The sequence below is a fragment of the Rhinolophus hipposideros genome, assembly GCF_964194185.1.
Source record: "Rhinolophus hipposideros genome assembly, chromosome: 19".
NCBI lineage: Eukaryota > Metazoa > Chordata > Mammalia > Chiroptera > Rhinolophidae > Rhinolophus > Rhinolophus hipposideros.
This window is the reverse complement of record NC_138065.1, coordinates 47,960,123-47,986,067: the sequence shown is the minus strand read 5'-3', so window position 1 is coordinate 47,986,067 and position 25,945 is coordinate 47,960,123. Positions and strand designations below refer to the sequence as shown.

The 25,945-nt window shown below is 36.1% G+C and overlaps 1 protein-coding gene across 4 annotated transcripts in view; it reads right to left on the bottom strand.

Moving 5' to 3' along the window:
• RC3H1 (ring finger and CCCH-type domains 1) overlaps positions 1–25,945 on the bottom strand; it is a 56,410-nt gene that overhangs the window by 17,163 nt on the left and 13,302 nt on the right. For 2 of the 4 annotated variants that reach the window (XM_081025347.1, XM_081025349.1), the window contains exons 2-8: positions 16,914–17,297; positions 13,852–13,972; positions 12,912–13,151; positions 12,292–12,467; positions 9,220–9,420; positions 7,346–7,478; positions 1,256–1,374 (exon numbers count right to left, since the gene is read on the bottom strand). In XM_081025347.1, the coding sequence (XP_080881473.1) occupies positions 1,256–1,374; positions 7,346–7,478; positions 9,220–9,420; positions 12,292–12,467; positions 12,912–13,151; positions 13,852–13,972; positions 16,914–17,144 (1,221 nt within the window). In that variant the 5' untranslated portion in view covers positions 17,145–17,297. The remainder of the gene's footprint in view (positions 1–1,255; positions 1,375–7,345; positions 7,479–9,219; positions 9,421–12,291; positions 12,468–12,911; positions 13,152–13,851; positions 13,973–16,913; positions 17,298–25,945) is intronic. The other 2 variants (XM_081025350.1, XM_081025348.1) reach the window with 1 other exon arrangement.

The window sequence follows — 25,945 nt, the reverse complement described above, 5'->3', positions numbered from 1 at the left end:
TGTCTTCAAATATGTTTTGAACAGTGTTTAGTATAGCTGTACTTGTAATTCTGTTTCCTTATAACATATCACAAATCATCAATAAGCCCTGTAACTGCAAAGTATTCTGTAACCAATTCTTGACATGTAGATATATCAAGGACTTTACATACCTCAAAAGGTACAAATCAGACTTATTACTTACAACTCAGGAATAAGGCAAGACAATGGATTTGGGAGTTGAGATACCAAACACAATACTAAGCTAAATGAAATTTAATGTATTTTATCACTTATTGGCAGAACATAAAGGTTAATCTTATTTTTGTTACATCATTCATGATGTCTAATGGAACAGGGAGTTAAAAATAGGTTTTAATTTCTTTTATTTCTGAATCATAAAATAAAGCTCTGATCTGTGCTTAGATTGATTAGGAAAATTAGATACATATTATTCTTCTTAGGACAGTTTTAGTATTTCTTACCTCCTAAAGAAAATAAGACTATTAAATAATCTATTAATATTTACCTGAGCCACATAAATTAATTACAAAGTTTTAATCTCTCAAGCTTACTACTGCAAAATAAAAGATCTAGTGGGAGTGGCTGGATGGCTCAGTTGGTTAGAGGTGAGCTCTGAACAACAGGGTTGCCGGTTCGATTCCCACATGGGATGGTGGGCTGCGCCCCCTGCAACTAAAGATTGAAAACGGCGACTGTACTTGGAGCTGAGCTGTGCCCTCCACAGCTAGACTGAAGGGCAACTACTTGGAGCTGGTGGGCCCTGGAGAACAACACTGTTCCCAATATTTCCCAACTGAAAAAAAAAATGTTTTTTTGAGGAAAATTGATGCAATGGTGTAACAGACCTTACGAATGAAAAATTTTCAAATACTGATATAGAAAAATCATTTATGAATGTGTGAACAATATTGGAGACATGTAGCATTAGCACTGAAAAGTGATACTTACTGTCAAACAGAAATATAACAGCAACCAGAGAGTAATTTGATTTAAATAGAATAAGCTTTAGCACAGAATCAAATGCCACTACATCCAATGTGAAAAGTGACTCCAGTACATTAGACCCACAAGAATTATTTAATTTCAGTGTGTCAGATAAAATTATGAGGCTAATCCAAGGAACTGGTTTCTAACCATGCTAAACTAATTTATAGTTTCTAGTCTCAAAATACTCGTTTATTGTTGTTGGCTTTGTTTGTATCTTTAAGTATACCCATAGTGGTTTCTTTCTAAGTTTCAAACTCTGCCTTACCTGCTGTTGATCTGCTCCTTTTTTGCTGTGGTTCTGGATATAATCAACCAGCCCGTGTACCACTGTACGCACAGCAACCAGCCCATTTTCTAGCTGTTCCCAAGTAGGAGGAGGAGCATCTATACAACAAATACAAAATCTTTTTTAATTATGTTAGTCAATGTTTTGCTCAACACTAAGTTAATAAAGGAACTGTGTCAGCACCTCAGTTAAATCAAATTAAGCTTTAGTACAGCTTTATAGGTAATATTCACCTAAACATTATTTTAAAAAATACAATCTTTCAAAGGTGGGGTTCCTAACTAAAATAACTACAGGCACAGGGAAGGTTAACATAAACGAACTAATAAGTAGGCCAGACAATAAATGGCAACTGCCGTTAGACCCTGAGTGCTGGAAATGACAACAGTGAGTGACAGCGCATGTGGAACTGGAGAGTATGTCTCAGGTCTAAGGTTATGGTTACCATTTAACTTTGGCTGACTGCTGTTATGTGAAGAAGCGAGGCTGGCACGCTTAGATACACCACTGTTTCCCAGGGAAACCTGAACTGTGAGATTTTTCAGTAAAATTACCCAGTTTATAAGTGTTGATACCTAAAATTTAGAATACTGTGCAGGTCAACACTGTGTGAACCCAGCAAGATTTAACTGGGGACTGCCTACAGTCAGACAATCTGTAATGTCTTTCTTGAAATTTTGTATAAATCAAGTACTGGTACACAGGATATTTAAAAAGTTTAATAGAAGAGCTATTATATAAATCAACTCTGTTATACATTGTCCTCACTTAGTAAGTTATTTGTCGAGTGCCAGCACTGTGATTTTATAAAGCAAAAATTAACCATAAGGCTAAGTATGAAATATTCTCTAAAAGAAGTATAAAATGAAGTGAGAACAGAGATAGAGAATAGACTTCTGTTGGAGACACTCTGAAAGACTTAGGTGATGGCATTTAAAATTGTCTTTGAAGGACACACAGAATTTTAACAGGAAAAATGATAAAGATATAGAGGTGAAGAGAACAGTCACACAAAAAAGTACTTTTTGGAAGACCTACTAATTCCCAGGTATTGTTCTAGTTACTGGGGAAGTCACAGAGATCAAAACAAAAATCCTTGTTATATTTAAGGAAAGGAGCCAGACAGTAAATAAAATAAATAACCGCAATACAAAGTATAATATTTAGAGAATACTGAGTTGCATGAATAAAGAAGGGGAGTGAGACAGGCATGTGTACAATTTCAGACAGGGTGGCCTCAGAAGCCTCCTTGAAGTTTCATTTGATTAAAGACCTGAAAGAAGAGTTTGAGCGTGACTTAACAGATAATATTAGGAGAAAAACATGCTAGGAAGAGGGAAGAAAAGTGCAAAGACCTGATGTGGGAGTACATCTGGCACGTTCCGTGGAGGTGAGACTAGAGAGGAATTAAATTAGGTGGAAAAAGAGTAGGAGACGACACTGGAGAGAGGTAAAGGAAGACCAGTCATGTGAGGCCTGAGGTCATGTAAAAGATTTTGCCTTTTACTGAGTGATGAAAGCACTGAAGAATTTGGGGGCACAAAGGTAAGAGCACTCCGGGTCCTCTGCTACAACCACACAGACAATAAGAAGCTATTCTATCATCCATGAAGAGAGATAAGGGTGGTAGCAGTGAAAGGGATAAGCAGATGGATTCCGGATGGATTTGAAAGGAACGGCCTACAGGATATGCTGATAGAGTAGATGGATCTTAAGAAAGAAAGAAGAGTTGAAGATGATCTCGCCAAGGAATGCACTGAGGAAACAGAAGGACAGAGCTGCCACTAACGGGAATGGCAGGGCTGGGGCAGAGGCTTACAACTCACTTTTGGACAGATTAAGTTTGAAACTTTTATTAGATATTCAAGTAGAGCTGTTGGACATTCAGCAGACAGGTTGATATACAAAAGAATTTGGGAAGAATTTGGATATACTATGTTTCACAGATTCTAAAATGCTATCAATTGTAATACACACATACCCTTTTTTTCTGTGCCACCAAAGATTGCTAGAAAATGATTGCTAATTAAATTATGACATGTCATTGTACAAACGCATCCCAATTTCAGAAATGCTAAGATCTGAAAAAAATGTATGTCAGAACTGATGAAATACAGTAAATTCACGAATCATAGAAATATTTAAAGCCACAAGGCTAAATGAGATTACCTAGTGAATGGGTATAAACAGAAAAGAGAGGGCCAGCTGGGTAGCTCAGGTGGTTGGAGCGCCATGCTCCTAACATGGAGGCCACCGGTTCGATTCCCACATGGACCAGTAGAGTGAGCTGCGCCCTCTACAGCTAAGGCTGTGAACAATGGCTCTCCCTGGAGTTGAGCTTCCTTGAGCAGCGGGAGGTCATTGTGAGCATCCGTGTGCTGCAGTGCTGCCGTGGGCTGCTGTGTGCTGCCATCATGAGTGGCCGGCAGTCATTGTGAGTAGCCGGCAGCCATCATGAGCGGCCGGCAACCGGTGAGAGTGGCCATAAGCAGTTGACCAAAGACTGGAGACTGACTGCCTCAGCCGAGGGGAGCGCAAGGCTCATGGTACCACATGGGCCAGGGAGCTGTGTCCTACACAACCAGACTGAGAAACAACAGCGTGAATTGGAGTCGGGGAGAGGCAAAAGAAGTGGGGGGAGAAGAGATACGAGGGCGGGGGGAGGCAGAAAAAGTGGCGAGGGAGGCAGAAGAGTGGGGGGGAGGCAGAAGAAGTGGAGGGGAGAACATACGAGGATTAATCTTTTGGAGCCTACTCCAAAAGTCAGGCTACAAAAGTCAGGAAGTCACTTGTCACCTTGACAAAAAGCATTTTTGATTGAGTGATAATGCCTGATTAGAGTGAGTTCAAGAGAGTGCTATAAAGAGAGGAAAACCGGAGTGGTAGGTGGATGGCAAATGGTGTCAAAAGGGTGTTATGATGAGAGGAATAACACCATGTTTGTGTGCTGACAGAAATGCTCCAGACAAAAGGAAACTGATGACATAAGAAACAGAGGATACTGGCAGGATATTCTTGACAAGATGATACTGGCACATGGGGAGAGAGGACGGCGTTAGCTCGTAGTTCAGTTATCCAATGTTACACAAGGAGAGCAGAATACATTGGCACAGATGCAGGTAAACAGGTTGGTGGCTGATGGGGGTGGTAAGCTTGGCAAAGTGCTCTTATGATCGCTCAGTATGATCAAAGCACAGAAGTGGGGGGGAAAATCACTGTGTTCTAGGAACGGATCTGATTTGGTTTGATTACACAATTTTGGTAGTAAATCTACAAAGACAGGCTGATAAAAAATTAGAGCTCTGAATGTCACAGTCAAGAGTTCTAACAGCTTGGTACTGGCGGAAAAACAGACACATAGACCAATGGATTAGAATTGAGAACCCAGAAATAAAACCACATAAATATGGACAGATAATTTTTGACAAAGAAGCTAAAAACATACAATGGAGGAAAGACAGCCTCTTCAATAAATGGTGCTGGCAGAATTGGATAGCTACGTGCAAAAGAATGAAACTGGACTGCTATCTGTCACCATGTACCAAAATTAATTCAAAATGGATCAAAGACTTAAGCATAAGACCTGACACGATAAACTGCATTGAAGAAAACATAGGTACTAAACTTATGGACCTTGGGTTCAAAGAGCATTTTATGAATTTGACTCCAAAGGCAATGGAAGTAAAAACTAAAATAAACAAATGGGATTATATGAAACTGAAAAGCTTCTGCACAGCAAAAGAAACTATTGACAAAATAATGAGGCAACCAACTGAATGGGAGAAGATTTTCGCAAACAGTTACTCTGATAAGGGGCTAATAATATCCAAAATATACAAGGAACTCATGAAACTCAACAACAAAAAAACAAACAACCCAATTGAAAAATGGGCAGAGGATCTGAAGAGACATTTCTCCAAAGAGGATATACAAATGGCAAATAGACATATGAAAAAATGCTCAACATCGCTAATCATCAGAGAAATGCAAATGAAAACCACAATGAGATATCACCTCACCCCAGTCAGAATGGCTTTCATCAACAAAACAAATAGTAACAAGTGTTGGAGAGGCTGTGGAGAAAAAGGAACTCTCATACACTGTTGGTGGGAATGCAGACTGGTGCAACCGCTATGGAAGGCAGTGTGGAGGTTCCTCAAGAAATTACGAATAGAATTACCATATGACCCAGCAATCGCTCTCCTGGGTATCTACCCCAAAAATATAAAAGCATTTCTCTATAGAGACACGTGTACGCCAATGTTCATTGCAGCTTTGTTTACGGTGGCCAAGACATGGAAACAACCAAAATGTCCTTCGATAGATGAATGGATAAAGAAGTTGTGGTACATATACACAATGGAATACTATTCGGCGTTAAGGAAAGATGATATAGGAGCATTTGTGACAACATGGATGGATCTCGAGAGAATAATGCTAAGTGAAATAAGTCAGACAGAAAAAGCAGAGAACCCTATGATCTCACTGATATGTGGTATATAAACCAAAAAGAACAAGACAAACAAATGAGAAACAAAAACTCATAGACACAGACAATAATTTAGTGGTTACCAGAGGGTAAGGGGGTTGGGGGTGGGTGATGAGGGTAAAGGGGATCAAATATATGGTGATGGAAGGAGAACTGACTCTGGGTGGTGAACACACAATGGGATTTATAGACGATGTAATACAGAATTGTACACCTGAAATCTATGTAAATTTACTAACAATTGTCACCCCAATAAAATTAATTAAAAAAAAAAGAGTTCTAAACTATTCTGTAAGCAATGGGGTATCACTGAAAGTTTGTAAGTGTGAAAATAAGATCAGAATGTGATTTATTTTGCAGCAGTATAAGTAGAATGGATTGGAACAATTAAAAGAGTAAAGTGGAAGGCAGTCTCAGGAAAAGGAATGAGCTCATTAAGGCAGAAATAACAGGCATGGGATAGAGGGATATTGTGAAAGAAAAACATAGATCCCGTTGTCTGAAATGGTATGTAGAGCAAGTGAAAGGAAAAGATATGAAGTAACAGAGAAGACTTGGGTTGTAAGTTTACATACCTCGAGAATGAGGTCATTTGCAGAGAGAGGGAACACAGGAGGAAGAGCAGGTATCAAGTGAAGATAGAACACAGATGATGGTGAATCTCAGAAAGCATTTGGGAAAGTGGGTCTGGAGTGATGAAGAGAGAACAGCGAGAGAGATATCTGGGCATCTATTATCTATAAAGCGATACCTGATGCTGGGATTGAATGACCTTCACCAACAGTGTAGAGAAAACAAAATTCCAAGCACAGAACCAGCCTACTCCTTAGTGGGCAGGAGAGGACAGTGTGGTCAAAATAAGACAGAAGCAGCATTTCGACAGGTCAGAAGAGAACCGGAAGGCTGCAGAAATACAGTATTAGGAGAGTTTCCATACCAAGGAAGTAGTCAACAACATTATCAAATGCTGAAGACAAATCAAGTAATTTAAGGACTGAGAAAAAGGCCTTGGAATTAGAAACTGGGAAATAACGAGTGAATGTTAAGAAAGTTTTAGCTCAGTAGTAAGAACACAGCAATAGGAGACCAGCTAAAATACCTCAAATGTAAGTATTAGGTGAAAAGTGAAGGATGGGTGACTTTAAGGTCAAGAAGAAAGAACAGGAAAGGGGTTGAAAGTAAGAGATACTTGATGAAATGACATATCATAGAGAAGAAAAAAACGGGCCCAAGAAAATGCAACGCACGACATATGATTTAGGAAAAAATGAGAAAACTTGAGTTTTGTCAAAAGAGATGAAAATGGTAAAACAGCACAATTTTACAGTGGGAGAAAGAGGAAACAAAGGATCAGAGAGAGAATTTACTGGTGAAGTGAGGAGCACAAAAAAAAGTATTAAATAAATATTGGTTGAAGCAATAGAGACAGAGAGAAAACGGGGGCCAGAAACTTAAATACTGTAGAAAAAATATGGAATAACCACCCAGGGAAATGCTAGAATGTAACAGAAAATAATTTAACAAATCACTGAGCAGCACCAAGGCACACAAGAGAGTCCGGTAATTTCCCTTGGGTTTACCTGGACTTGGGTCAATGTTTGCTAATAGCTCCAAATGGGGTCTCAGGCGGTTCAAGTTTGCTGGATCTCCAGTCCGCTGAAGAGCAATCGTTAGTTCCTGAACACTTTGTGCAAAAGAGGCTGGGGTCTGCAACTTAAAAAACATAAATATTAACTTTCCCAAAGGCCAGATAATCCTTTTAAAATGAAGATTATTTATAATATCACAATCATTTTCGCAATTTGTTAAATTTAATTTTTTCCTCCCACACACCCCACGCTTTGGCCAGACTGAATTACCTGCTACCTGAGCAAACCCTGACTTCCCTGCAGCTACAGCCTGGCTTATTGTATACTCTCTTCCCTCTGCTGTCACATTCCTCAAATGTGAGACTGTTTTCAACTTCTCAGTTTGGAAGTACTCTTCCCATTTTACGTTCTTACAGTTTGGTTTTTGGGGTTCTTTCAAATAGCTGAAATTTGGAAATATTGTCTAGAGATAACGCTATACAATACCAAGAACAATGAAACTGAACTCAGTCAAACTGAGTTTGAGTTCAAATTCTGTTTTAGACCAAAGATTGTGACACTGGCTATAATCTTTACAGACTCAGTCTAAAGCACATCTGTTGTATGGACTACATAATTTCAAAAGTCCATTCCAACTCAAAAAAATCCTATATTGGTTTGGGTTTTTTGGAAGCTAACAGGTTGTGTATCTTCCTAAGCCTTAATGATAAACATTCTTGGATTATCTCCCTTAAGTTGGCCAAACATGACCTGTAACGGGGGAAAAAATTGATTATGTGATAGTAACTAAGAGTTTTTACTTGGAAAAATTTAGCACTTTATTAATATAGATGAGAATTTTTCTCTCCCAAAAGGTCACTCTATAAAAGGTAATTTTTTTAAAAAGTGTACATTAAAAAAACACGGAAAATCACACACACACATGCTGGAAAGAGGCTTAGTGGTTAAGAACATACATTCTAGTCAGATGCCCCAGTGCAAATTCAGCTGTCACTGGAGAAATGTACATAACCTTCTCTGTCTCTCAGGGCTGTTAGAAGATTCAATGAATTCTTTAAAACACCAGGCCCATACTAAGCTCTCAGGAAGTGTTAGATGTTATTATATTTAGGGAACTTTTACATCTTGACCTTATTTCTCTCAATTAATGGTAGGGTAGACTCCAATATGTAATCATCTCTGTGGTTATAAGTATGTAAGGTAAAATAGTAAAAATTAAATACTGTTATTTAACATAACATATTTACAAGGTGCTTTAAAAGACTTTTATAGAACTTTCACATTGAACTACAACACTGCTATAGTATGCTCCAATTTTATTAAATATTGCTCTTAAAATCTGAAATAAAGGAGCTTGACGTAAAATTCATGACCTAAAATTCATGTGTACTCTAGTGATTTCTTCACTATAACAAGAGATAAAGTAGAAATAAATTTACTGAATATCTGATCAAGCTCAGAATGGTTGGTAATTTATTATGTGAAATTATTCTAGCTGAGAATGATATGAAACCTCAGTGTGTACATCTTCCAGACCATTAAATGGCTGCTACAGGAAAAGACAATAAAGGCACTTAGAAAATGGATTTAACTAACACAATGATCAAAACTCAGAGAACAATAAAAGTGATATAAAAAGAGAGATAGGACCCTCTCAAAGGAATGAAAGACAGCATGCTGGATAAAGCATTATAACACTAATGAAATCTTATACCAACAATGTTAATTATAACCCAGTTCAAAAAATTTTTATATTAACAAACTGGAATTATGATGACTAGTTATCAATAATACACATCTGTTAAATAAATGAATTACCAAATCTCCAGGATTAGTCCAAGAGTAAGGAACAAAAAAGGGTGTACCTTGTCAATAATGGACTGCATATGAGACTTGTGAGACTGGTCTCCATAGAGCAAAGAGGACCACTGGTCTGGTGCAATCCGTAAGCCTGCTTCCATAGCAATCTGCACTATCTGGGAGTCATGTTCTCGCCGCAGAGCTTCATAGGTTCTAAATTCTTCTTTCAGCTGCATCAAAGAAGAGTCTTCATCACGTTTGGTGACCTAGGAAGACACACATAATCTCATAATGAGTCACGTAAGAACAAAATGGGTTTATACTTTCTAAGACCACATATAGATAACAGATCATTTTTAATGTAACAAATTTCTTTTCACATCAATAGCAAGATTAAAATGGAGCACACCATTTTGCCAGTAAAATATTTCCCCTTTTATAGATGTCACAATCTTCTGGACAGGTCTTACAGAAAGAATATATGCTGGAACAAAATTCAAAGACTGAATAGGCAGATCTTAACGCATAATGCAGCTTAAATCATAAGTGTGTGTATATGCATTTGTGAAAAGAAGAAAATACTCATACAAAGTATAATTATTCTGAAAAACAATGTATGTTTCTTCTCCATAACTGTGGATTATTACTCTTTGGCTTGCCTGGCACTGAGCTAGCTGCTCCTCATAAACAAAAGAGCTTCAGATGCTGGTGTGATTCTAAAGATGACTAATTTGTATTTGGCTTAATTCTCCATGGAGTTTTATAGGCTGAGCCATCACTAGAAAGTGCAAATTCTGAGATGCTGAATTAGAATACTCATAATGATAATAATACCTTTTAGTATATAAAATTAACACTTACTGAGTACTTGGTATGTGCCAGTTGGTGTGTTAAGTTACCTTATTAACCGTTGTACTGACATATTACCATGTTTAATTCTCTAAACTTGTTGAGGCAGGTACTATTGCTATCACACCCAGTGATTCACATTTTGAGTCAAGCTGGATTTAGGCCAAAGGCTTAACCAATCAAAGTAATATAATTAATTCTAGTTTAAGATCACCTACATATTTTGCCTTGTTGACCTTTTATTCCCATACAGACGCAAATTCCTGTAGTAGAACTCCCCCCTCCCCTTTTTTTCTCCCACTAAAGAAGCTTGGCAATATTTCAGTCATACTTTTAGGTCATACTGATACTATGTTTAAAAATGTATTCCATTCTTATTACAAGAAGGTCTAAATTGAATTTTGTTAGATAAATCCATAGAAAGATCAAATAAATAAATAAAAAATCAAGAATTATGGCCACAAAAAATACGTATTTTGACACTATTCAAAAGCAACTCAAAAGACCAAATACACATGTATATTATGAATACACATGTATTCATAATATACTATATCCATAATATACTATATATAGGTATTGAATATACCTATATTCAATATAGGATACACCTCATTAAAATGTAGAATATGCTTTCTATATGACATACTGGGATTCCCTGGACTTGGCTCTCAAAATTCTCTTTAACTAAAAGATGATCAAGGATTTCATAGAGAGCAATGTCTAAAGTCCTGGAATTGTACTATATACTAAAAATTAACAGAATTGTCCCACAGATTATAAAGGTTTTCAAATAGAAATAAAAGAGATGACAGAAGGACACAGCTAGAACACAGCTACATGGACACATACACCTCCAACAAAGAATGGAAAATGCAGTCTGATTGGAGTTCCGTGAGGAAGATGAAATGGTTTTGGCAGACACTTAACAGAAACTCTACCATAGTGAATAGTTAAGGGTATAGACCTACTGCAATGAGAGAAGATAAACTTTTCATGATTGAGAGTATAGTACAAACGATCACCAAGAGAAAAAAAAGCAGGCAGACAATGAAATAAAGGGAAATAATCATGACCCAAGCGGAAAATCGGATTTTTACAAATTTCCAATCTTTTAAAAAAATCACTATTAATGTTTTTAGTTAGGATTGTGAAGTTCACTTTGTGGCTATTCTGGGGTTTATGAGCCCCTTATTATTCTTCACAGGGAAAGTTGGAATTCCTTATCTCTCTTTATTTTTTAAACTTTCTATATTGTATCTGTCTGATGCTATTAATGGAGAACAAACAACATTGGAGGCAGGCAGACATTCTGAAGTGTAAGCTGGATTACTCTGTACAATCATTTTATTTCAACCACTGTAACATATTTGAGTTATTCAGGGACAATCTGCACCAGTTGGAGCTATTTTTGCTAGAGGTTGTGACAGCTCCATTTTTAGTACATAATCTGACTTTAGAAAGAAACAGTAACGTTGGCCTTTAGATAGAGCTTTAAAAACATTTTTTACAGTAATTCTGTCTACTCTGCTGCTGTTTTGTGAATCATTTTATCCTTTTCAAAAAATGAGAGAGAATAGAATTTAGTTGGATGGCTAATGTGGGATTATTTTAGTTTGAGTGTCAGATGAGGGAATGTGGGGACCTCAGGAATGGATTTCTGTAGAGCGTGTATGAACTGACAATGTTTTAGAGACATGCTTCCCTGATCCACAAAGTACTGGTTATGTGTTGTGTCAGAAGCAGGAAGCCTTAACATTAAGAAATCACGAAAACAGGACAAACAATAAATGATATACAGTGGGCACCAATGCTGGAAGTAGTGCTCCATCAGTTTGGGGTACCAAAGAATCTGTCCAGCATTACCATACACACCCTGAAACCGAAATGGCAAGGGGGACTCCAGTACTGTATGTGTGGAATTCTGTCAGAAGCAAATAGCCCAATAAAACTTATTCCTGCTTCAAGGGCTCTCTATTCAGACCAATTCTGCTTGTAGTCTTGGTGGAAAACTGACACAGCTTATCAGTCTCTTCAAATACAAAAATCTGTAAGCCTTGGTTTGATCTATGTTGTTCAATATCTAACATACAAAATTTAATACAAAAAGACAAAAAATACAAAAAAAACTTTAATAGGACACCATCTACTTCTTTAAAAGAAAAAAGAAAAATTGCTGAAATTTCTTGAAAAGATACAGGCAACTTTATTACACTACAGGTCTTACTACGTAAGTTTAGGGGAAAGACTTTTAAGCTTTTAAGCTGAAATGTGACGAAGGTTCTTACCTTGAAGCAGGAGGCTCTGTAAAGAAGCTGGACAACATGCCCAATGCTAGTTTTGGAGGCTTGAGGAAACCGGGGCTCCAACCTTTGCACCACAAAGAGAACCAATACTTTTCTTGACAAAGCAGAACCATCTTCTAAGGCCAGGAGAACCAGCTTTAGAGCTTCCTCCTGCATTGCTAGGAAAAAGTTGGCAAAACCAAAATTTATCATGTGCAGAGATAAGATAAATCCACTTATTAGAAGGGCAATGTTCAATAATTTTTGCAGGTATCACTTAATGAATGGGCAATACAATAACAGACACAGTTACACTTGTTAACCTTTTGGGGGCAATTTTGTATTACATTCTGTATATTTTACTTAAGAAAGCAGATAAAAAATTAATTTAAGAAAAACTTAAAAAAAAACACTTAAAAACTATCAAAATGAACAAATTTTTGACATTAAAAGTTTTAAGTGCTCTGAAAAACTGACACGGAATTACCCAAGCCATGACTATCAAGAGGGTTGTTACTTGTAACAACAGAATTTGCAATGAACTGGACTTCGGACCTAACTTATAGTTCTTACAGCGTACTTTGAGAATTTCTTGCATAGTAAATAGGACATTAAGTCTATACCTGGTCCAAGGAACTGGCAGCCCCTAGCCCTGACTGCTGCCCAAAGGTTGGAAGAGAGCTGCTGGGGGTTCTGGTGCTGGAGAATGAGTTCTGTAACTGTTCTTTCGCCTAAAGACCGAGCTGCCCGCATGGCACGAATCCTGCCTTCTTCTTCCACTAGTTGGCAGTGGACCAGAGTCACCAGCTTCCTCTGCATTGGGCGACTCAGAACACTCTGAGTCGTGCTATTCAGACCCACTCCTTTAAAAGAGAGCAAAAAGTTATTTCTAGGTTTACAACGCAATTGTAGAGACTAGGGAAACTTCCTCTGACGGGCTGAGTGACTTATGGGTATGTGAATAGTTCGGAGTTCTACCAGAACATTTATAAGCAATAAATAAAATTACACAAGTGAAACATTTTTACAAGTATACAAAAGCTGTCATCTCATGCAAATGTAGCACAACAATAAATAAACCACTATTCATGTTAATCATGGAAGAATAAAGGGAAAAAAGGCTAGACGATAATTAGTTTAAGATCCAGATCTTGAGGTCATAACAGCGCTGACATATTATTTCATAGTGATTAATCTTCCGTTCCTAATGAAATAGGCTGTAATGATGAGACAGTAACGGCAACTTCCACTTTTATTACATTCACTACAGTACACCATATGAAAACTGAATGGAAGGCAGACAATTCAGTGTTGTCAAATAATAGAGAATCCTCCTGAAACCATCAGTGTATTTATACTTCTGCAACTCATTCAAATGTTTCGAACATAAACTCTAAATTCACTACTTTATTTGCTTGGTTTATAATGACATTATTTAGCACCATTGGGTTTGGTTTATAATAAATGAATGTCATTAACATTCACTTAGAGCCCACAATCTTTCTGGTAATAAAAGTATTTTGATTAACATTTGCTTAGTGTTGCTAACGGCATCTGCTTTACCTCGAGCACTGCTGAGTGGTTTCAGGTATAATGCTAATTCTTCTACACACTTCTTGGCTTCCTCATAATGCTTTGTATCTTCAACCCCACTACACAGAGTAATGGGCTGCTGCTCAGGGACCTAGAGGTCAGAAGAAAAGGTCTGTGTCAGTGCTCACTAATTAATTAAACATGTTTTAATGAGTGTGCTTATGCACTGTTCACACCAGTAACATCAAAACTCCCACTAAATTTACTGGATTCTTTCAAAAGACCTTTTCTGCGCACACACACATACACAGACACACAATTTATTGCATTATTTTGGTTTTGTTTTGCTTCTGTAACTTTGAGATATAATTTGCATACCATATAGGTGACCCATTTAAGATACATAATTCAATGGTTTTCAGTATATTCACAGTTGTGCAACCATCACAATTTTCGAACATTTTTCATTACCTCCCAAAGAGCCCCATATTCTTTTAACTGCCTCCCTCCTATATTTCTTTCCAACCCCCACCCACCACAGGAAAACATTAACCTATTTTCTGTCTTTATGGATTTGCCTATTTTAGACATATAAACAGAAATATAGAATAATACAGTAACTTCCAAAGTGACTGTAGCATTTTACATTCCTACCAACAGTAAACGAGTTTGTTGCTCCACACCACTTCAGTGTTTGGTGGTGTCAGTGTTTGGGATTCTTAGCTAGTCTAACTTGTATGCAGTGGCATCTCATTGTTTTCATTTGCACTTCTGAATGACAAATGATGCTGAGCAACTTTTGATTTGCTTACTTGCCATCTGTATATCTTTCTCTGGTGAGGCTCTATTCAGATCTTTGCTCATTTTAAAATTATGTTCTTTTTATTAAGTTGCAAAAGTTCTTTATATAGTCTAGATACAAGTTTCTGATCAGGTATATGAATTACAATGATTTTCTCCCATTCTGTGAGTTGTTCTTTCACTCTCTTGATGATGTCATTGGAAGCACAAAGTTTTAAATTCTGATTTAGTTCAATTCATCTTTTCTCTTGTTTTTGGTGTCCTATCTACAAAACCACTGCCTATTCCAAGGTCACAAATTCTATGCCTATTATTTGTTCGAAGAGTTTTGTAGTTTTAGCTCTTACATTTAGCTTTTGATCCCTTTTGAGTTTATTTTTGTATATGGTGTGAAGTAGGGGTCCAAATTCATTTTTTTGCATTTGGATATCCAGTTTTCCCAGCACCATTTTTTGGAAAGACTCTCCTTTCCTCCACTGAATGGTCTTGGCAACCTTGTCAAAAATCATCTGACTATACATGAGGGTTTATTTCTGAACTCTCTATTCTATTCCACTATCTAAATATCTGCCTTTATGTCAGTACCATACTGTCTTGATTACTGTCGCTTTGCAGTTTCAAAATCAGAAAGTGCGATTCCTGTAACTTTGTTCTTTTTTAAGATTGTTTTTTGGGGTCCCTTATGATTCCGTATGAATTTTAGGTGAATTTTTCTATTCCTGAAAAATAAATCACCATTGGGATTTTGATAGAGCTCGCATTTGAATCTGTAGATTACTTTGGGGTCATCTTAATAATATGAAATCTGCCTATACGTGAGTGCGTGATGTCTTTCCATTTATTTACATCTTTTAAAATTCATTTCAGCATGTTTTGTAGCTTTCAGTGTACAAGTGTTTCACCTCCTTTGCTAAATTTATTCCTAAGTATTGTATTCTTTTTGATGTTACTGTAAGTGAAATTGTCTTTTTAATTTCCTTTTGGATTGTTCATTGTTAGTGTATAGACAGACATGCAACTGATTTTTGCAAGTTGATTTTGTATCTTGAAACTTTAATTAATTTATTAGCTCTAACTGTTTTTAAACAAATCTTTAGGGTTAAAACAGTAGCTATTTTAAATGTCCTATACTCATATTTCACAAACATTAGTTGTTTCTGTTAAGCTATGACAAGGTCTTACTCATTTTGTAGAAAAAGAATTAGTTCATCTTTAGGCCACTTTATTTTAAAAAGTGAACCTTGGTTCTTACTAAAATATTATATTTCTAAAATTGTTATCCCCAATAAGTCTATTTTTAAACGTTTCCAAAATGTCATAGTGGAATTTTCAAAATAAAAATGATTATGAAATGAAAAATTAAGTACAGAAGGAAAAAAAAAAATCAACGGCACTTTCCTTTTTGACAAATATTCCGTAGTGTTGTTGGTGACATCATCAAGAAAGGTATGTAAATATATTGTTATCCTTTTAAATAAGCTATTCTAGAAATGCTCTCTTTATCTCCAACATACACAATGTCAACCTTCACTACTTTATAATAACTTATAGGAAGACATTAGTGGGAATAAGTCCAAAGTTCCAGTATATTTATTCAGAAAAGAATTTATGGGAAATATATGGTACTTTAGACTCACACTATGCAAATTAACCTAGTGAGGAATTATTTCAGTGAATCTAGCTCTCAAAAATCTGTCTCCCGGGCTTTGTGAAACCCTCTGAGGATACCACTAATCTCTAATTTGAGAATTCTGACATAAAACTTTCAGAGTATCACTTTCAGAATTACCACACTAAAGTTTATAGGTACCTCGGGATATTTGCTCCTATCCTACTCTAGATAAATGGTTCCCAAAGGCTGTGTGCTCTACAGTTTTTGTCATCTTCTTTATCTTTCATTTCAATTAGCCTCTACTAAGCAAAATTGTCTGAAGCAGCTTCACTTTTCCTATTAAGTAAAATACAGTGGTTTTGTGAATATTTTCCTCAATATCACGAGGTGCTTGCGACTTCCTAGGTTTCTCTAGTGATCTGAAGAGCTAAGACGGTTGAGAAAGTCTGACCAGCAGATTAAATGGATGCTACAGCATTCTGACTGAGAAATACTGCACGACGACAGTAAGTCTAATAGACTGATATAAAGGATTTGCACAGTACTGAACAGAATTTTATCTATTGAAATAGAAGGCAATGTTACCCGATTTTAATTCAACAAGCATCTCTCGGGAAGAAAACACACACACACACACACACACACACAGACATCAAAACATAAAAGTTACTCCACTTACCTGAGCACCCACCAGCTGCAGCAATGCTGAGTTCACGGGAAGAAGCTCAATGTCTGTGTTGATAGTGGTCTGGTCAAATGGGCAAGCCTTGCGGTGGAGTTTATTCAGGCACATCTTGCAGACAGTATGGCCACAACCCAAACTGATGGGCTTTCGAATTGTTTCGTCAAAAGTCTGAGTGCAAATTGGGCAGGAAAGGAAATCCGTCCACTGTGGAGCTTGTACAGGCATTGCTTCTGGAGTTACGATTCACTCACACATACACACACAATATCTAAAGCAAAGATTCCACTGGAATCAAAATCTTTGAAAAAAGTTTATCTTTTTTTTTTTTTTTTAAAGTATCTTCTGTAGATACAGTCAGCACATAGTGTGAAATATAACCTGGAAAACAAAGAAAAGGAAAAAAAGTAAGCGTCTTTCTTTTTCAATTAAACTGTGCTTTCTCATCCTACTACCTACAACCTTTCACACCACGTTTACGTTACCATAGGCCATCTTTTTGCACTTTTACAGAATTAGAGCTGTAATAAAACATTCTGTCTCATCCCCTCAATTTAAAGATGGGGAGCAGACCCCAGAAGATAAAATAACTTGCCTGAGGTTGACACTTGAAGTTAGTTATAAAGTTAGATCCAGACCTAACGCTCCAATTTTCTCTAAATCTATGATTGTTTTATATTTTAAAATTAGTCTTTGTAAGGTGGCTAATAATAGTGTTTTTGACCTGTACACCAGTTACATGAATCTGTTCAGCTGTAAAAATTTATCAAGTTCTACACTTTTAATAAGTACACTTCTGTGAATATTACACCTCAACAAAAAGGTTTTTAAAAATTAGCCTAAAATAAAAACTACCTTAAAAGATTTTATCATATAACTTTGTATAGATAATGAGATGAAAACATACAGTAGAATTTTTTAAGGTTTATTTTTAAGGGTTTTACATAGTCTTAAGAGTTTTATTTACTGGTAGGTATCTTTAACCCCCCAGTACTGCCTATACTTGCTATTGTGTGTTGTGTTAGAACACAGTTAAAATTTACTTCAAAAGCTTTTTAAAATTCTCAAATTTAAGAATGATAGAACAATTATATTAACAGGAACTCATGTATAATTGATTTTCACTGTCTATCCTCTTATTTTTGGTGGGAGATAAACACCAAATCAAATCACAAAACTCATCAGCTGTGTCTAACAGAAATTTTCTTTATGTATAAAACCCAACCAGAAACTTCTAGCGTGTATCTTAAACAGTATCTACCAAACTTACTATAACTGTAGTTTCTAAAAATGAGAACTGATGCACAGAACAATAAAGTAACATAGCATTCCAAGTTCTTAAAGACTTGATTATGCTCAGTAGAGACTACTTACAAAGATGAACAAAAATCTTATTTAAGCTGCAATTAACTAATAATCTATATACCGTAAGTCTTCAAACATTACACTGAATTCATGTTTTATTGAAATAACCTTAAATACAAGCCCATTACTGATAAGAGAACAGTTTGTAAGAATGTTAAAACTTTTATCCAGTCATTCAACAAATATTTACTAAGCACTACTATGTGCCAGACTCTGAACTGTTGGGGAAACAGTGACACAGCACATAGTTATCTGCCTTCTGAGTAACCTCAGCTTTGTTTGGGTTTTTGCAAAGCATGCTACCGGATAAATAGACAATGAAAAAAAAAATTAATGGCCTAGCAGACAGTTACCAAGTTAATTTCATGCTCAGGATCTAAAAGTTATCTGCATGTGTGTTCAAATGGCCCTGTGATAACAATAAACTGCCTCCCTGTCCCCCCAAAAGAAACTGCCCACATTTTGATTTCTATAATGTTTTAATTATACATAATTTTAACAAAAGAAATTATGAGTAGCTGCAAGTTTACATGAAATTACTACTACTTAATAAATTGAAACTATCATCTGGAACGCTAAAAAATACAGTATCTAGTTATTGTACTCAATAGTAGAGTCAAACAATGTAACTGTGCATGGGGGTGCAGAATGTTTTAAAACAAAGAAAAAAACGTGTAAGTGTTTAGAGGACATAATTTTTGCAACAAGAACTAGTATTAGTCAGAATATGTTTGCTGAAGCTGATTAAGCTGGTAAAGTATCACCTACATGAACGTTTCTATGGATTAGCATGGCTTTGTATTAATACCTGCAAAGAATCGGATCCTGTGTTAATCCCTGCAAAACAGAGTTGATGGTTCCTTCCGTTTTACTAGTATGGCCGTGTAGAGAACTTAAAATTTGTTAATCATAAAATCAAGATAAAACAGCAGTTTATTTCCTTAAACACTATAAACTGTGCAAACCCCAAAGAACACAAAAGATAAATGTTTTACTGCAGGTCACTATAATTTTTACTTCTTATAAAACTATGTGCACATACCGTACTAAATGCCTTACATAGAGCAAACCAATAAAATGTTATCCCATTTTACAAATATAAAAAATGGAGATTTAGAGATGCTGAAAACACTAAAAAGAAATAGAGCTATTAACCCAAATATTCTGGCTCAAAACCCAAACTCTAAACCACATCACCACTCACAGATTAAGGAAGAACTACTTGCAGTTTTGTTCAAAACCCAATGTCACAAACTGTATTCCCTAATAGCTACTGTTCTTCAGGCAAACTTGTTGCCAAATCTAAGGGTCAGGGCATTGCTCTAATTTCACTTAACTTCTCAACAAGATGTGAAACAGATGACTACTTCCTCCTTGAGAGTGCCAATAATGAATCACACTGCCCTCCCTCATCATTCCCAATTCACTGGCTATGCTTTTGATTTTTTAAACTTCTGGAGTCATCAGGTCTCTATCTTGACTTTCCTTTGCTAATTCTCCAGCTAAAAATCCTGAACTGGCTTCCCACTACATGTAAAATAAAATCTGGATTTCTTATCCTGGTTTACAATGACCTAAATGTTATGACCTACACTTAGCTCTCCAACTTCATTTTCTAACACTTGTCCTCACACCCCACTACCCTCCAGCTACTCAAGTGAAGCTTGGTTCCATCTTAGAATGTTAATACTAGTCTCTGTTTAATCTTTGAAATGGAGGCCGCTCCTTATCATTTAGATGCCATTAAAAATGTCAATTCCTCAGCAGACCTCCCTGACCACTTAAAACTCTCAAATAACCTCTAAATTCCTCTCTAGTCCATCACAGTATTTAAATTCCCTGCGAAACATTTCCATCATCTATAAGTTGCATTTTCTTCCTTATATTTTTGTTCACTCAATGTCTATGTTCTCCTATTATTTAGAAGACAGACTCCACAAGAGCACAGACCTATTCTGTGTTGTTTACTAGGAAAGCTAGAGCTCCTCACTACAATTCAGGCACACTAAAATTTTATTAGCTCTTTTCAAAATTCATTAAAAACCCTTATAAACTTTTGTATAACTTATCTGTTTCAAAGAACTGGCATAGTTTATTAAACTAGTAAAATGAGATTACATAGTTGCTAACCTCTTACATTTTCTAGTAAACTAGCTCTGGACACAACTATACCAACCTAGATAGAACAAACATACAGAATCAGCACCCAGTTTTTCACTAAAAATAAAAGCAAGCTTTTGACCATAAAGATAGGTCTGAGACACCAAGGGGAAAATAGTATTGTAAAAGCTTGACTTTGCCTGGGAAGCTTGATGACTAAGAACAGTAAGTCACTCTTTGATGATTCTAATTCAGGAATTATAAAAACAGCAAAGATATTTTTTAGAGACAAAGTGTCTGTCATTAATTGTAATTATTAGATCTAAGAAGAGTTTCCCTTTCTTCATTCTTGAAACATCTTTCTCCAAAGTCATCTTTCCAAACATTCTCCAAGCTTCTCAAAGACAGTGTTTACATGGTTCTTCAACCACAAAACATATCTAAACCACACAGGACATATTGCTCAGTGAATGTAATAAACATTCTTTCAGTCAAGCGTAAACATACGAAATAAAATTGCTAAAATACCAACACTGATTTTTTAAATTTCCTTAGAGCAAGATTTTGTCAGGGAAAAAAGAAAAAAAAAAAGCTGAATAATTCTATTAAAGCACACGAGCTCAAGGCCTGCAGGTAAATCATTATGTGTTGGGGGTCAGCCCAAATGTAGCTCATTAGAAGTACATTCTACTGGAACCTTACTAATCAGAAACAGAGCATGAATGATGAGTCTTTATTTAAAAAAAAAATCCAAAAGATGCTCAGTGATGAGAGCAATGGTCAACTTTCCCATCAGTTTAAATAAGGTCTACCCTCCTACACAAATGGCAACAATTAGTGATTTTACTGTAGATAAATGGTAACAGACAACACAGAATACACGATATTAAAAAGAAATCAGTTCACCTTGAAGAAGGTCCAAATTAAAAAATATAATTTCACCAATAATATACACATTATACCGGGAAAAATGTTCATAGAAAACACTTAAAAGACTGTTATTTGGTTTCATGCCTTCTTCCTTGTCACTGTACAGATTGGAGCTACTGTACAGAATCTAACGTTTGATGTTTTACTGAGTTATCCCAACTTCCAAAATCTGATGAAAAACTATCACTTAAAAAAATCTGTTTTTATATTAATAAAATTAATCATTAATATTATCACTTGACTTTTCTGAGCTTTTTTAATAAAGACATAGGATCTTATCAGAGTAAAATTATTTCAATGAACAGTAAACAGTAAGACCAATGACTCATTCCACTAGCTAAGTGACCTTTTGCAGATATCAAACTTCAACTTACCGCTGCCTTGTAGCTATTCAATTCAAGTCCATGCCTCTGCAAAATAACAAATAACTATATATTGTGAACCTCAAGGTTTAACTGTGATTAAAGCAACTGCCAAAGAGACAAAATTATGAGGACGTGATGCATAACAGAGCTTGGTTTTCTGAAAACAAACCATGTGTCAGGCAGTATTCTAGGTGTTTTCAGATGGTTCTCTTCTTTAAACGTCTACCATAAAACTAAACCACAATATAGAGAACCACTAGTAACCAATATTTGTTAAGCACCAACTACATGCCTGTACTTTCAATGCTCTGTATGTAGTATCTAATGTATTAAATATTCACAGCAATGCTGTGATGTAATTATCTCCACTTTGAAGATAAAAGAAACGACAGTACAGAGAAGTATCCAAAGACACAAAGCTAGCAAGTAGCAAGACTAAGATTCAAATGCAGACCAGCCTAACTCCCAAAATGGTACCTTTAAATCCTATACTTTGTGTCACCTTACAGGTGAAAGTTAATAGTCTTTAAGACAAGGGAGCTTTGAGGGGTGATGGCAATGCTCTAAAATTGGATTGTGGTGATGGCTGCACAATTCTGTAAATTTACTAAAAATTATTGAATTGTGCACTTAAAATAAGCAAATTTTATAGTATGCAAATTATACTTCAATAAAGTTGTTAAAAGTCATTAAAGGCTTTTTATAAAAAGCCAGTTTTCAAATTTTTAAATGTGATTACTTAAAAATATAAAGACATTATTCAGATTTGTTCTATGAGCACAGCAATAGTTCTATGAAATAAATTATGTTGCTTTCAAGATTTTATTTAAATATATTAAACTGACATTTGAAAAATTGTTAAAAATTTATCATCATCTCCTCTATTACAGGTTCATTTTATCTGCCTCTGACTTAGAGAAATCAGAGAAACATGGAAAGTAAAATTCATCAAGTATCCACTCTGGGCCAGTCATTCCTCCAACACAGTACTATGTGCATTTCGTAGATAACTCCTGGCTTCTGTAGCATAAATAACTTGCCTGAAGCTAATAAACTGTTTAGCTAAGACTGAAACTCAGCTCTTATGTGAATTTGAACTATAAACTGCTCTGAGAGAGATAGGATATCAAACAAAACCTGAAAGATTTAAGAAGACAATCTTGGATCTACTCCCACCCAGCCCTACCTCATGAGATGAGTTTAACTCATTATCCTTGGCCTTAATTTACTCTGCCATTTCTTTGGAACATTTCCATGACAACCAACATGCAGGGCAACATCAGAGAAAAGTTTTAACTATCTTGAAAAATGAAGCCAAACACAGGAAATAAAAAACAAAACGAAAAATAAATGAAGGCTTATTATTACACTATTCAGTGTTATAATTTCCAGCAGAGTATCAATTAATTTACAGACGACATAGTAGCCTGAGATTTTTGAGGAGGCTCTAGGTTTTTCCAGCAATAACACTGTGAAGAAAGACCCAATTTTGACTGTTAAAATATCTCTTCCAAAAATATACGGGTTGAATTGTAACCCTATACTGTACACAACATCCTAGATATAAATATGCTAATGTTAGTACAAATGGAGAAATATTTGGGCTAGGAATAAAGAGAAGGGCTTTTGATTTCAAGGTGGAAAAGCCTGAAAAATAGATCACGATAAAGAAGGGTTGAGAAAGCTGCAAAGGGTTAATTTAGGTGGCTTACTTTCCCAGTGTTTAGAGGGACAAAAAGAAACATTTCTACCTGGAACCTAACACCAAATTTAAGAGAAGAAACAGTAAGGAAGATAAAAACCATTCATGGAGAAGCCTTCTGATCTGAAGTTGAAACAGTCCTCTAGAAAGTGAATCAGCATCTAACTTTGTGTACAGTTTGAAGCTGAGTTATACGTTAGGTGTACATCAGCTACACTGAAGAGGACATCAGCAGTTATTAAAGGTGGTAGAATGAAAAGGCCAGACTCAAAAGCATTGCCTTTAAAGGGACTGTGAGGTAGTAAGCAGAAAAAGACTTATCCATTGTAGCAAAACAGCAAAGGGAAATTTTCTTTTTTCTGTTTTTGCATTAACACTGCTGAATATTACATATACTATTACTCTTAATATCAAGTTAGTATGTCATCACCATTTAGTGGTAATCCAAACATCAAGATCATCCCAAGAACTAATAAATCCAAATCAGGAATATTCTGGAACATATTAGGCATTTTAAATTGATCTGCTATCTTGTTAACTGCTTTCAAATTAAGAGCAAATTTCTGAAACTGGTTTTCTTTGTGAAAATTGATGTCTCCTTAATTAAGGCTCTTTGCTAAATCATAAAGATAACTCAGTCAAAAGTTCTGAAGACTAGGCAAATATTTTAAGAAGCCTTTAGATAGCTTTTCAGGTCACAGTTTGAAATCATCCTTTCAGGGGGTGGGGGGAGGGAGATGAGAATAAGGGGGATCAAATATATGGTGATGGAAGGAGAACTGACTCTTGGTGGTGAACACACAATGGGATTTATAGACGATGTAATACAGAATTGTACACCTGAAATTTATATAATTTCACTAACAATTGTCACCCCAATAAATTAAAAAAAAAAAAAAGAAATCATCCTTCCACAATAATGAATCCTTATTATAGAGGAAGTTTGCTCCTTATGTCCCAGGAGTTATTTTTAGACACAATGACAAATCTGATTGGCAAGTACTCAATATCTTGAATGTAAGCGAAAATGCTCAAATGAAAAGAAAATCTAACTTGTACCTCATAAACTTGTATTTTAGATTGTTAAATACCAACCTATAGACTCCTGAGGAACCCAATGGAATTGAGACATTTTAAGGAGCAACACTAATATTGTTTCTTCAACTTACATGTCTTACCCAGCTCTTTTCTCACCAGCACACTTCAGTCCTTGTTCAGAGGAGCTAAAAAACACATTTCTATCACCAACTGTCTTATTTTTTTAAAAAGTCATTCAATCCCTGTCTTCTCCTAAACGCTATTCTCCACCCCTCACTTTTCAGTTTTCAAACTATCACTTTATCCCAACCACTATTTTGAAACGACTCTTAACACATGAACAATCTTATGAAATTCAATGGTTCCATCTTAGTCCTTATCTTATTTCTTCCTATATATACAGTATTTAATAATGTCGACCAGCTACTCCTGCAAATGCTGCCCCTCTTTCACTGCTATAATGGCAGTGCAAGAATCACACTAAGTGGCTTGCGTGTCTCTCTTGAGGGCTTCTTTTTCTCTGCTCATCCTTGGAATATGTGTAGTTCCTCAGAATTCGTTCCTTGATTCTCTTCTCTACAAAATGTCCTTGAGTGATATCATCTATTTTCAGCTTTCAACTACCGACTAGAAGCTGACTTCCAAATCGACATGGCAATTCCGAGCTCTCTTCCAGAGTGCCAGGGCCATATAACCAGCTAGCTAGTCACCCATGTCCAACTCGAGTCTCAAACCATTGCACCCTTACCTAACCTTTTATTCTCTGTCAATGATTGAGGGACTTAGCTGTCGACACAGCATGAGGATCATTGTTGACTACTTCCTTTTCCTTAAATCCTCCTCCTCAACGAATCTATCACCATGTCCTACTCATTTTATTCCTTTAGTGTGTCTTAAAACCTTCCCATCCATTCCCAAGACCTTAGTTTAGGCTACCAACATCTCTTACGTGGATCACTGTGACAGTTTCTTAACCCGTATCCCTGATAACCGTGACCTCAATAAAGCAAGGCTAGGCTATGACTGGCCTGTAGATTTCTTAAACTCAGAGACTATCTTGGGTTTTCTTCCTCTCTTGCTATTTGCTCTATGACTGTAATACAGAAGAAGCCAGCCAATATACATTAGCAAACTTATCAAGCTGCAGTATTTACATTTTCTCCAACAGACAGTCCACAGGCCTAAAGAAAAGCAGATAGGCAAGAAACCTAGGGCCTTACCACCCAGAATAGTGTGCACAGCTTAACAAGGATATACATATGAGACTTGAATAACATTAACCAACTGGACCTAAAAGACACCCTTAGAATACTATACCAACAACAGGAGAATTCTTTTCAAATGCCTATGGAACCTCTCCAAGACAGGCCATATGCTAACCAGTCCAGGACTGGGGAATTGTTTAGGCCTACCAGTTTATTTATCTATTTGAAAAATCAGGTGATAGCAACTACTGCATTTCCTTTGAAGAGAGCCACAGGAATACTTTATTAGAACACTTCACTGAGAAATAATCCACACTGAAATAG